Genomic DNA, 12,882 nt, shown 5'->3' with positions numbered 1-12,882 from the left:
GAATGTTTTATCAGAGCTTTTATTGTAGAAAATCAATGAAAAAGTTTGTATATTTTTCTGTTTTTAATAAATGCATTTTTTTGGGGGGGGGGGAACCTGATGCGGCCCAGCCTTGCCCAGACCCTAGCTCCAGTGGCCCCCAGGTAAATTGAGCTTGAGACCCCTGATTTAGAGGTTGATTAGTTGTAATATTTGTCATATTTCCTAGTAAATGTAACACACATTGAACTCCTCATATATAGTTTTATTTTAGCACCCAAGTATTGAATGGTAAACTGAGCTTGAGTGTATCACTTGCGTTGTTGTCGGTGGAAGGAGTCGAAAGAGTCGTTCGGAGAGTCATTGTCCCAGCTGCGTTGTGGCAGCATTTCCCGATTGGAGTCCTGCAAGCATTCCGATTGGCCGCCCTGGTGGTGGAAGCCCTCGTCGACGGCGACCTTGTGGCAGCGTACCCACGTGCCGGTCGCAAGGATGAGCGCGCTGGCCAGCAGGGCGGCGCCACTGAGAAGGAAGGTGGCTGTGTAACTTCCTGTGATGTCAACGAGCCAACCTGCCGGAAGCGAAGACGACGACTTGAATTATTTATTCTTTAACAACAGCCCGCCTCAGGAAGTAAACCTCACCTCCGATGGGCGGGCTGAGGAGATAAGGGATGGCGTGGAGGAAGTAGACCACGCCCAGAGCCGAGGACAGGTACGTGGCTCCCACTGCATCGGACGTGACCACGGGAATCAGCGCCACATAGGCGCCGTCGAAGTAGCCGTAGAGGGCGGCGAAGGGCACAAGTAGCGGAAAGGAGCGAAGAAGTGGCGCCGCCAGACAGCAAAGACCCTCCATGGCGACCGAGAAGACGTAGCACAACACTCGTCGTCGTTTCAGACACCTGAGACCCACAAAATGGACGTCACCTTTGATGTGACGACAGACTGAACGAGTGCGTTCATACTTCCTGTCTGTCAGCCACCCAAACGTGATGTTTCCTACGATGTCGAGGACCCCCAGGATGGACATGAGGAAGGCGGCGTGCTGGTGTGCCACGCCCACACTGAGGGCGTAGGGCACGGCGTAAACAAAGGGCAAACTGCAGCCGCTTGCCAGGAAGACGAAGGACACCGCAAGGACTGCGAATTCTGGCAGCAGCAGGAAGGCGTAACCCTGCACGGACAGGAAGTGGCACCCGAAGACCCGCCTCCCTTTCAGCTGAGTGGCGGCCAGAAGGTTTCCCTCCATATCCTTCGCCAGTTCGGTGTTACCTGCGCCAGGACGAAGAACAAGATAGTCGGGAGCAACATAACTCTGTCCGCCGCCCATTTTCTCACCATGTAGCTCCGCCTCCTTATTTGGCTGTGTCGTGATTGGCCGAAGCAGCGCCCCGCAGACGCACAGATTGGCAACCACGGCGCTGAGCACAAGCAGCGCCCCCCTCCACGTGTAGAGTTCAATGAGCAGCTGCACCGCCGGCGCCAACACGAAGGTTCCAATTCCGCTGCCTGACATGGCGACGCCATACGCCAACGCCTTCCTGCGGCGGAAGTAACAGCCAACCATGCCGATGGCCGGCGTGTAGCACAACGCAAAGCCAAGACCTGCGGACACAATTCGGTGATAGTCGGTCCACAATGTGGGAGGGGCTTATCCGGACAGGTAACCTGTGAGCACGCCCATGCTGAAGTAAAGGTGCTCCAAACAGGAAGCGAAGGAGCTGACGAGGAGGCCGCACGAGGACAGGAGTCCTCCCGACATGACGGCCACCCGGGACGACCACCGGTTGGCCACCAGGCTGCCGATGGGAGCTGCACACACACACACACACACACACGCACACACGTTTACTGTCCTCCGCTAGGTCATGCTAGCTTGCGTGTGCACTGACCGCACAGCATGGTGCTGCAGTCCACCAAGCTGTGGATCCACGCCGTGGACGCGTAGTCCGCCTCAAAGTGAGCCTGAAACTCCACAAAGAAGATGGCCACGCACCTGCGGAAAACACAGGAAGTGGAGACAGCCATCTTTGTTTACAAAGGTCAGAGGTCACCGTCGACATGCGCTAGTTAGTTACCAAATCAGGCTAACGAAAAGCCTCTGTTGCCGTGGTAACCCCACCAACCACCATTACATGAAGCGCTACTGGAAAAGAAAGCAGCTGATTGGCTGCTGAGAAGGTATGTGTTACCTGGTCACCGCTCGTGTGCACACCGTCACCATGAAGCAGCAACCAACAACCACCCAGCCCCACCCTCCGTCAGGGGGCGCCATCGAGAGGGGGTGGGCAGCCTGTCCTGACCCGGGACTGATGGCTGGGAAAGAGACGAGGGGTCCCAGGTGGAGCAACGAGGAAGAAGAGGAAGAAGAATAGGAGGACTTGGTGGTTTGAGTAAAAATGTTGTCTTCAGTCAATAAGTCACCGCAGGACCCTCAATCATTAACCGCCCCCCCCCCCCACTCCCCGCCACGCCACCAGGTGAACCACCCTCGTGTACCGACTTACACGTGTGTGTATCACTAGACCCTTAGACCCACCCCCCCACCCCCCACCCCATTCAAGTCGTGGTGTCAGAGGTCATGTTTATTTCTGTCCTCGCGTTTACTGTTTGCCACTCAGGTGAGCTTAGCATCACACACACACGCACGCGCACACACACACACATACACACACACACACACACACACACACACACACAAGGACTGTTAAGTGTGTGAAGAACGTGGACTTTCACGTACAACACTAGATTTAGTGTGGGGCGGATGTCTGCCTCGAGCAGGAGTAGAGGCTGTAATATATCCATTCATATATTAATTCATGTATCCACTCATACACTCATTCATTCATTTATGTATCCATACATACATACATTTATTCATTCATGTATCCATTCATACACTCATTTATTCATTCATTCATGTATCCATTCATACATTCATTCATTCATGTATCCATTCATACATTCATTCATTCATGTATCCATTCATACACTCATTCATTCATTTATGTATCCATACATACATACATTCATTCATGTATCCATTCATACACTCATTTATTCATTCCTACATGTAGCCATTCATACATTCATTCATACATTCATTCATGCATGTATTCATTCCTACATGTAGCCATTCATTCATTCATTCATGTATCCATTCATTCATTCATTCATGTATCCATTCATTCATTCATTTATTCATTCCTACATGTAGCCATTCATTCATTCATTCATTTATTCATGTATTCATTCCTACACGTAGACATTCATACATTCATTCATGTATCCATTCATACATTCATTCATACATTCATTCATACATTCATTTATTCATTCCTACATGTAGCCATTCATACATTCATTCATTCATTTATTCATGTATTCATTCATACATTCATTCATACATTCATTCATACATTCATTCATACATTCATTCATACATTCATGTATCCATTCATACATGCAGCCATTCATATATTCATTCATACATGTATTCATTCCTACACATAGGTATTCATACATTAATTCATGTATCATTCATACATTCATTCATTCATACATTCATGTATCCATTCATTTATTCATTCCTACATGTAGCCATTCATACATTCATTCATTCATTTATTCATTCATGTATCCATTCATACATTCATTTATTCATTGCTACATGTAGCCATTCATACATTCATTCATACATTCATTCATGCATGTATTCATTCCTACACGTAGCCATTCATACATTCATTCATGTATCCATTCATACATTCATTTATTCATTCCTACATGTAGCCATTCATACATTCATTCATGCATGTATTCATTCCTACACGTAGCCATTCATACATTCATTCATACATTCATTCATGCATGTATTCATTGATACACGTAGCCATTCATACATTCATTCATACATTCATTCATGCATGTATTCATTCCTACATGTAGCCATTCATACATTCATTCATACATTCATGCATGCATGTATTCATTCCTACACGTAGCCATTCATTCATGTATCCATTCATACATTCATTCATTCATTCATGTATCAATTCATACTTTCATTCATTCACGTATCCATTTATACATGCATGTATTCATTCCTACACGTAGCCATTCATGCATTCATTCATACATTCATGTAAGACTGATGACATATGTTCCAATGGGGACATCTAGTGGTGGACTGTGCTCACTACAATCCCAGGTCAGGTGGACCAATCCGGTTTCTATGGTTGTTTTGTGTCTACTTGTAGATGAATGAAGATGATAGAACATGAACACGCCTTCCTTGACTTGTTTATCTCGTGTGTTTACGACCACACCATACGATCATGTGACCTTTGGATCAGAACCGGCTGATAAGGACAACAAAGTTGATGTGAGCTCCAAAACGCAAGTCGGTGAGTTGGACGTCTTTTGTTTTCTTGTTGACAAGTTGCTTGCCTTGTAACATATTTCATATATTTTTATCATTTGTATCAAATATTTTTTAATCTTCTTGTGTGTCTTAAACAGCTAACACTTTGTATCACATACTGTGTGTGTGTGTGTGTGTAAAGGTTTGTGTACATTTGTGTAAACGTGTTGTTTTCGCTGACAGTGTGACCAACAAGATGGCCAACAGGAAGTGTTGTGCTTTTTCCTCCTTGGAGGTGATGCTGATGGTGCTCTTTGTTGCCATGACGACTGTCAGCATCACAATGATTACGCTGATGGTGACTGGCAAAAGTGAGTTACGTTTCTTTCATTTTGTCTCAAAAAAAAAAAAAAAAACACAGACTTGATCATCTTCTCTTAGGTCCTGACCCGACTCCGCCCCCAAGTCCAGAAACGCCACACCAGCCTTTCCTAATTGGCGTAGGCCGCGCCGACTGCACGGGGCCCCCGGCTGACATTCCTCTGGTTGGTTGTGACCTGCTGGAGTTGTACTAAATAAATACTTTGCACACTCCTGACGTGTGCGTGTGCATGTGTGTGTGTGTTTGTAGATGGGCTATGCTAACCCTCAACAGACAGCCGCGGGAATTCACACTCGCTTGTTCAGTCGAGCCTTCATCGTTGATGATGGCCAGCACAGAGTAGTCTTCGTCACTGTCGACGTGGGAATGATATCACAGAGACTCCGACTGGAGGTCCACATACACACACAAACTACACCGTGTGCACAATGATGGGCTAGTACTTTAGTAGTACTTTAGTAGTACTTGAGTAGTGCCTACTACCAACTTCATACTGTGTAGTGCACACTTTGTAACACAAACAATGTGTGTGTGTGTGTGTGTGTGCGTGTGTATGAGCAGGTCCTGAAGGCCTTGCGGGTGAAGTATGGTGACCTGTACCGCCAGGACAACGTGGTTCTGAGTGGGACGCACACCCACTCAGGCCTGGGCGGATACTTCCAGTACACGCTCTTCATGATCAGCAGCAAAGGATACATCAAGTCATCCATACAACCCCTGGTAGCCGGCATCGTCAAAGTGCGGCTCGCTCGCTTCTTCTTTCAGTCATTCATTCGTTCATACACTCATCCATTCATTCATTCATGTATCCATTCATACACTCATGTATCCATTCACTCATTAATTCATTAATGTATCCATTCATTCATTCATTCACTCATGCATCCATTCATACATTCATTCATTCATGTATCCATTCATACACTCATTTGTTCATTCATGCATTAATTCACTCATGTATCTATTCATACACTCATTCATTCATATATCCATTCATGTATTCATTCATACACTCATTCATTCATTCATGTATCCATTCATGTATCCATTCATACACTAATTCGTTCATTCATACATTCGTTCATTCATGTATCCATTCATACATTCATTCCTACATGTAGCTATTCATACATTAATTCATTCATGTATTCATTCCTACATGTAGCCATTCATTCATGTATCCATTCATACATTCATTCATGTATCCATTCATAGATGAATTCATTCATGAAGCCATTCATACATTCATTTATTTATGTATTCATTCCTACATGTAGCCATTCATATATTCATTCATGTATCCATTCATACATTCATGTATCCATTCATTCTTTCATATAGCCACTCATACATTAATTTATTCATTCCTACATGTAGCCATTCATACATGTATCCATTCATAGATGAATTAATTCATGAAGCCATTCATACATTCATTGATTCATGTGTCCATTCATGCACTCAAGTAGTGAATGTTAAAGTGAGCATGAGTTTATGTTGAAGTAAACATTGTAGTTCAAAGACCAGTCAAAGACCAGTCTAAGACCAGTCAAAGACCAGTCAAAGACCAGTCAAAGACCAGTCAAAGACCAGTCTAAGACCAGTCTAAGACCAGTCAAAGACCAGTCAAAGACCAGTCAAAGACCAGTGTAAGACCAGTCAAAGACCAGTCAAAGACCAGTCAAAGACCAGTCTAAGACCAGTCAAAGACCAGTCTAAGACCAGTCAAAGACCAGTCAAAGACCAGTCAAAGACCAGTCTAAGACCAGTCTAAGACCAGTCAAAGACCAGTCAAAGACCAGTCTAAGACCAGTCTAAGACCAGTCAAAGACCAGTCTAAGACCAGTCTAAGACCAGTCTAAGACCAGTCAAAGACCAGTCAAAGACCAGTCAAAGACCAGTCAAAGACCAGTCTAAGACCAGTCTAAGACCAGTCAAAGACCAGTCAAAGACCAGTCTAAGACCAGTCAAAGACCAGTCAAAGACCAGTCAAAGACCAGTCAAAGCGGGTCCATGTCCAGAGTAGACCCACACACACCACGGACTGTCCTGTTCCAGAGTATAGCCATAGCCCACGGTACCATGCGCCCGGGTCGGGTCTACAGGAACCGAGGCCAGCTGGATGGCAGCAGCGTGAACAGAAGCCCCCACTCGTACAACAACAACCCGCAGGACGAGCGACTGAGGTTCGCTGCGGCTGTAAGCGAAGTCATTTGACCTCGGGGGGGCGGAGACCTCATCCATGTTGTTTCAGGTACGACGACAACATCGACAAGCAGGTGGTGGTTCTGAAGTTCACGGACCTGGACGGAGACGGCATGGGTTTGATCAGGTGACCCCGTGGCGGGCATCAATACGTGTGTGTTGCGTGTGTAACCGTGCACGTCCTGCAGCTGGTTCGCCGTGCACGCCGTCAGCATGAACTACACCAACCGCCTGTTGAGCAGCGACAACATGGGCTACGCCGCCTACCTCATGGAGCAGGACAAGAACCGCGGCGCGCTACCTGGCCAGGTGACATCATCGGCACACGAACGCATCACACACGGTGGCGCCAAGTGCTTGAGTGTGTTTGTGTGTGTGTGTGTGTGTGTGTTAGGGCGCTTTTGTGGCTGCTTTCTCATCCAGTAACCTTGGCGACGTCAGTCCAAACACTCGAGGTCCTCACTGCGTCAACACCGGATTAGCTTGCGACTACCTGAACAGCTCGTGTCCTGATGGAGGGGTGAATACACAAACACACACACGTACATGACGCACTTGAACACACCGTAAACAACAAGTGTGTGTGTGTGTGTGTGTGTGTGTGTGTCAGACTAAGATGTGTAAGGCGTTCGGACCCGGTGAAGACATGTTTGACAGCACCAACATCATCGGACTCAACATCTACAGGAAGGCCAAGGTACGTTTGTGTCATGTGACAAGACTTTACATGTATGTAAAGTCACACATGTGTCACATGTTTCCAGGAACTATACGCCAACGCCATGGAGGAGGTGACGGGCGCCGTTCGCTCCGCCCATCAGTGGGTTAACATGACGGATGTCACCGTGCACATAAATGACACGCATGTGGTGAGTACACACACACATACACACACATATATGGAGGAATGTAATTGATGATTGATGTGATGCGTTCAGGCGACGACTTGCAAACCCGCACTGGGTCACAGTTTTGCTGCAGGAACCACAGACGGGGGAGGAGACCTGAACTTTACACAAGGTGACACACAAATACAACCATCTTGGAACTATTATACCCCGTTACCGAATGTGTGTACAGGTGCCGTGGAGGGTGACCCCTTCTGGGACGGCATCAGAGACACCCTCCTGGGACCGCCGTCCAATCAGACGCAGGAATGCCACCGGCCCAAACCAATCCTGTTTAGTACAGGAGAGGTGGGTAGAACTAGAGGAGGATGTCACACACACATGTCAACAGTGTGTGTGTGTGTTTGTGTGTGTGTGTTTGTGTGTGTAGATGAACTGGCCGTCCATTCATCCATGTATCCATTCATACATTCATGTATCCATTCATACACTCATTCATTCATTCATGTATCCATTCATACACTCATTCATTCATGTATCCATTCATACACTCATACACTCATTCATGTATCAATTCATACACTCATTCATTCATGTATCCATTCATACACTCATTCATTCATGTAGCCATTCATACACTCATTCATGTATCAATTCATACACTCATTCATTCATTCTTTCACGTATCTATTCATACACTCATTCATTCATGTATCCATTCATTCATTCATGTATCCATTCATACACTCATTCATTCATGTATCCATTCATACACTCACTCATTCATTCATGTATCAATTCATACACTCATTCATTCATGTATCCATTCATACACTCATTCATTCATTGATTCATTCATTCATGTATCAATTCATACACTCATTCATTCATTTTTTCACGTATCCATTCATACACTCATTCATTCATGTATCCATTCATTCATTCATGTATCCATTCATACACTCATTCATTCATGTATCTATTCATACACTCATTCATTCATACACTCATTCATTCATCCATTCATGTATCCATTCATACACTCATTCATTCATACTCTCATTCATTCATCCATTCATTCATCCATTCATACACTCATCCATTCATGTATCCATTCATACACTCATTCATTCATGTAACCATTAATACACTCATTAATTCATGTATCAATTCATACACTCATTCATTCACACATTCATGTATCCATTCATACACTCATTCATTCATGTATCCATTCATGCACTCATTCATGTATCCATTCATTCATTCATGTATCCATTCATACATTCATTCATGTATCCATTCCTACACTCATTCATCCATTCATGTATCCATTCATACACTCATCCATTCATGTATCCATTCATACACTCATTCATTCATGTAACCATTAATACACTCATTAATTCATGTATCAATTCATACACTCATTCATTCACACATTCATGTATCCATTCATACACTCATTCATTCATGTATCCATTCATACACTCATTCATTCATGTATCCATTCATGCACTCATTCACGTATCCATTCATACACTCATTCATTCATGTATCCATTCATGCACTCATTCATGTATCCATTCATGCACTCATTCATGTATCCATTCATTCATTCATGTATCCATTCATACATTCATTCATGTATCCATTCCTACACTCATTCATCCATTCATGTATCCATTCATACACTCATTCATGTAACCATTAATACAGTCATTCATTCATGTATCCATTCATACACTCATTCGTGTGTGTGCGTGTAGATGAACTGGCCGTTGCCATGGCACCCAGAGATTGTTGACGTTCAGATCATCACGGTCGGATCCATTGCAGTGGTTGCTGTTCCTGGAGAGATGACGTAGGGAAACCATTACACACACACACACACACACGGTGCTGGGACACACAATGACCATGTGTGTGTGTGTGTGTGTGTGTGTGCGTGACAGCACTATGGCGGGCAGACGGTTAAGAGAAGTCGTCAAACTGGTTAGTGTCACACACACACACACACACACACACACACACATGTAAATCTGTACATATAAGTGTGTGCACACATGTGTTAGGAGTTAGAGTCTGGTGGTGCGTTCAAGGACCCCGAGGTTGTGATCGCAGGCCTGAGCAACGTGTACACTCACTACATCAGCACCTATGAGGAGTATCAGGTACACACACACACACACACACATGTCAATCAAGTAGAAAACATCATGATGATATCGTTCCTCAGGTTCAGAGGTACGAGGGCGCCTCCACCATCTACGGCCCGCACACGCTCAGTGCCTACCTGCTTAAGTATGCTCACCTGGCCCACGCCATTGCACAGGTGTGTGCCGCCATCTTGAACCGTATCGATCGCAGGTCATGGAACGCCGACATTGAACGCAGGTCATGTGATGTTTCCAGAACAAAGCTGGAGATCTTCCACTGGGTCCGCCGCCTCCGTTTTTTGAGAATAATCTCTTCAATCTGCTGCCGGCGGCGCCGGTTGACAGGAAACCGGCTAACAGCAGTTTTGGAGAAGTCCTGAAGCAAGTACTTCCTGTTTACAGACAGGTAGGACCGCCCCCCGAACATGCATTTGATGATTGAAAGGTCTTCTTAAAGCGACACCTTGGTTGCCGTTTCAGGGCGACGTTGTGTCCGTCACGTTTGTGGCGGGGAACCCGCGGCATTCCGGAGACGTGGTGAGAACCGATGTCGGATCAGAAGATTTATCAGATGGGACTTCCTGTTGACGAGTCTGGCTCTTGTGTTTCATCAGAGGGATGGAAGCTTTGTTGCCGTGGAGATGAGCGACAACACGAGCGACACCTGGACGCTGGTGCACACCGATGCATCGTGGGAGACCAGGTGTGTGACGGACAGGAAGTCGTTCCCCCGGGTGACAAGAACATGATGCATTCATGTCATTGCAGGTTTCATTGGCTCAAAGGCCCGAACCGCCACAGCAACGCCACGGTGGAGTGGTACATCCCCCCCAACGCCGCCGTCGCCGCCTACAGGATCAAACACTCGGGACACTACAAGACCATGAAAGGCCTGCGGCCCGTCATCGTGTCGTACGAGGGCGTGTCTGACGTCTTCCGAGTGGTGGCGAGTTTTTACTACGAGTGACGTCTGCTGGCGCTGACCCCTGCCACTTCCTGTATTCATAGCTGAGATAGGAAACCGCCAATCAGAGAAAGATCAGTGAAAACTTTATGCAAATAAATCAGTTGATAATCTGTGTGTGTGTGTAAGGAGAAGAAAGTTCTAGAAAATGTCCGGTCCACTTTAGAAGGTTCTGCAAAGGTTTTCGGACCAGGCGGTCCACGGTCTAAAAGTCGGCGTCCCATCCCGAGTTGTCGTCCGGCGGCGCCTCCTCGCTGTCTTCAGGGAAGGTGTCAAAGTTTCCGGTGTCGGTCGCCGAGGAGACCTGAACACAACACGACCATCAGGATCCTTGGCGGGAACCCCGTCATGTGACCCGCGACTCACATCAGGCGTGATGGGCGGAGTCAGCGTTCCTTTTTTTAGGCCTTCCCAGTCGAAGCCGTCAAACCACCTGACAGGAAGAGCATGTGAGTCCTCACTGTTTCACCAATGGGGGAAGGGGAGCGGTCATGTGACTCACTTGTGTCTCTGGATGTCCTTGACGCCGTTCCGCTGACCTCCGAGTCTCTCTTTGGGTTCGTCTCTGCGGGGTGGGAGTCCGGTAAGCTTTTATTTTGAAAGAGAAAGCGTAGCTCGACACGGTGGGCGCCGCCTACCTGCACAGCTTCTTGATGAGGTCGGCGGCGTTCTCCGCGACTTTCTCCGGGAACTCCACCGCCTCGATGCCCCCCAGGATGACGCTGTAGGTCCTTGCAGGATCCGGACCAGAGAACGGCGGACTGGAGGTACAGAGAAGAAACACAGTTGGACCGGAATGATGGATTCCACTTCCTGTCCGTCTCACCTGCCCGTCAGCAGCTCAAACATCAGGACGCCCAGCGACCAGTAGTCGGCCGAGAGGTTGTGACCTTTGTTGAGGATGACCTCCGGCGCCACGTACTCCGGCGTCCCGCAGAAGGTCCACGTCTTACTGGAAAAGCCCATCTTCTTGGCGAAACCAAAGTCTGCCTGGAGAAGGCACGCAGTTCTTAGTCAGGTGACCTGATGATGTCACAGCGAACGTACCAGCTTGGCGTATCCGCGACTGTCCAGAAGGAGGTTTTCGGGTTTGAGGTCTCTGTAGACGATTCCTTTGGCGTGCAGGTAGGACAAGGCCTGGAGGACGCATGCCGTGTAGAACCTGCTGCTGGTGTCATCAAAGGAACCCCTGGAAGAGCGAGGGGCTTCCAGATATCACAGAATAAAAAGAAGAAGAAGAAGACTTCCTGTCCTACCTGTCCCTCAGAAGAGTCCACAGCTCGCCGCCAAGACACGCCTCCATCAGCATGTAGAGATACTTGCTGTCCTTAAAGGTTCGATACAACCTGTACGTGGACACAAGATCATGTGGCGTCAGAGCGCTTTTATTTTGAAAGAGCTCGGATTAACAGCCGACCTGACGACAAAGCGGCAGCGCGTCTCGCTCATGATGACCTTCTCCGAACGGACGTGCTCCTGCTGCCCGCTGTCCACCACGTGACGCTTCTTCACCATCTTCATGGCAAACGTCCTCGCCTGGTTGCTCTTCAGCTGCACCTGAGCAGACCACGCCCACTCAAGCGTCAGGTGACCCCGGCCATGAACCTCGCCCACTCAAGTGTCACGTGACCGAGCGTCGTGCTTGGTGGAGTCATACCAGCTGAACGCGTCCGAAGCCTCCAACTCCCAGCGTCTCCATGACGTTAAAGTCGCTGAGCTGGAGGCGGGAAAAGAAGACGCCGTCTTCCGCCTCGTCCCTGGAAGAAGACAAACATCAAAGGGTCAAGAGGTCAGAGGGGTTCTGCTGGTCTTCTCCAGCTCCGAAGTACCTGCAGCATTTGACCACATGGAAGAAGGGGAACTTCCTGGAAGTTTGTACGGAGAAGGAAGGGATGGAGGGGGACGAAGGATGGCGTCCCGCCGGAACCGCAAGCAGCTCACGCATGTCCCGATCGGATGGAACAACCTGGAATTCCGTCA

The 12,882-nt window shown here is 47.3% G+C and overlaps 3 protein-coding genes across 4 annotated transcripts; 1 reads left to right on the top strand and 2 right to left on the bottom strand.

Annotated features, from left to right (window-relative positions):
- Positions 1 to 290: 290 nt before the first annotated feature.
- slc16a12b (solute carrier family 16 member 12b) lies at positions 291 to 2,256 on the bottom strand. The gene is made up of 6 exons (XM_078791029.1): positions 2,174 to 2,256; positions 1,874 to 1,977; positions 1,650 to 1,793; positions 947 to 1,586; positions 624 to 883; positions 291 to 550 (listed from the first exon to the last, which is right to left on the bottom strand). The coding sequence occupies exons 1-6, from the start codon at positions 2,254 to 2,256 to the stop codon at positions 291 to 293; spliced, it is 1,491 nt and encodes a 496-aa protein (XP_078647155.1).
- Positions 2,257 to 4,349: 2,093 nt separating this feature from the next.
- asah2 (N-acylsphingosine amidohydrolase 2) lies at positions 4,350 to 10,966 on the top strand. The gene is made up of 21 exons (XM_078791335.1): positions 4,350 to 4,387; positions 4,588 to 4,715; positions 4,786 to 4,889; positions 4,976 to 5,119; positions 5,288 to 5,464; positions 6,785 to 6,912; positions 6,981 to 7,058; positions 7,120 to 7,240; positions 7,326 to 7,451; positions 7,542 to 7,628; positions 7,696 to 7,800; positions 7,870 to 7,951; positions 8,012 to 8,127; positions 9,549 to 9,643; positions 9,735 to 9,774; positions 9,855 to 9,953; positions 10,019 to 10,114; positions 10,195 to 10,344; positions 10,419 to 10,475; positions 10,553 to 10,641; positions 10,707 to 10,966. The coding sequence occupies exons 2-21, from the start codon at positions 4,601 to 4,603 to the stop codon at positions 10,903 to 10,905; spliced, it is 2,208 nt and encodes a 735-aa protein (XP_078647461.1). The 5' UTR covers positions 4,350 to 4,387; positions 4,588 to 4,600; the 3' UTR covers positions 10,906 to 10,966.
- An 18-nt stretch (positions 10,967 to 10,984) lies between these two features.
- On the bottom strand, positions 10,985 to 12,875 carry LOC131126587 (cGMP-dependent protein kinase 1-like). 2 transcript variants are annotated; one of them, XM_058069277.2, is made up of 10 exons: positions 12,732 to 12,875; positions 12,560 to 12,659; positions 12,320 to 12,459; positions 12,159 to 12,248; positions 11,950 to 12,091; positions 11,729 to 11,892; positions 11,541 to 11,663; positions 11,405 to 11,467; positions 11,269 to 11,335; positions 10,985 to 11,206 (listed from the first exon to the last, which is right to left on the bottom strand). In XM_058069277.2, exons 1-10 carry the CDS (start codon positions 12,845 to 12,847, stop codon positions 11,108 to 11,110), a joined length of 1,104 nt encoding a protein of 367 aa, XP_057925260.2. In that variant the 5' UTR covers positions 12,848 to 12,875; the 3' UTR covers positions 10,985 to 11,107. The 2 variants fall into 2 exon arrangements, with proteins under 2 accessions (XP_057925260.2, XP_078647459.1); XM_078791333.1 differs by having other exon boundaries at positions 11,056 to 11,206; positions 11,733 to 11,892.
- Positions 12,876 to 12,882: the final 7 nt, after the last annotated feature.

This window comes from Doryrhamphus excisus, linkage group LG6 (genome assembly GCF_037039965.1).
Source record: "Doryrhamphus excisus strain RoL-2023G ecotype Guam linkage group LG6, RoL_Dexc_Guam_v1.1, whole genome shotgun sequence".
In the NCBI taxonomy this organism is placed as follows: Eukaryota; Metazoa; Chordata; class Actinopteri; order Syngnathiformes; family Syngnathidae; genus Doryrhamphus; species Doryrhamphus excisus.
This window is presented reverse-complemented; position numbering and strand designations above follow the sequence as displayed.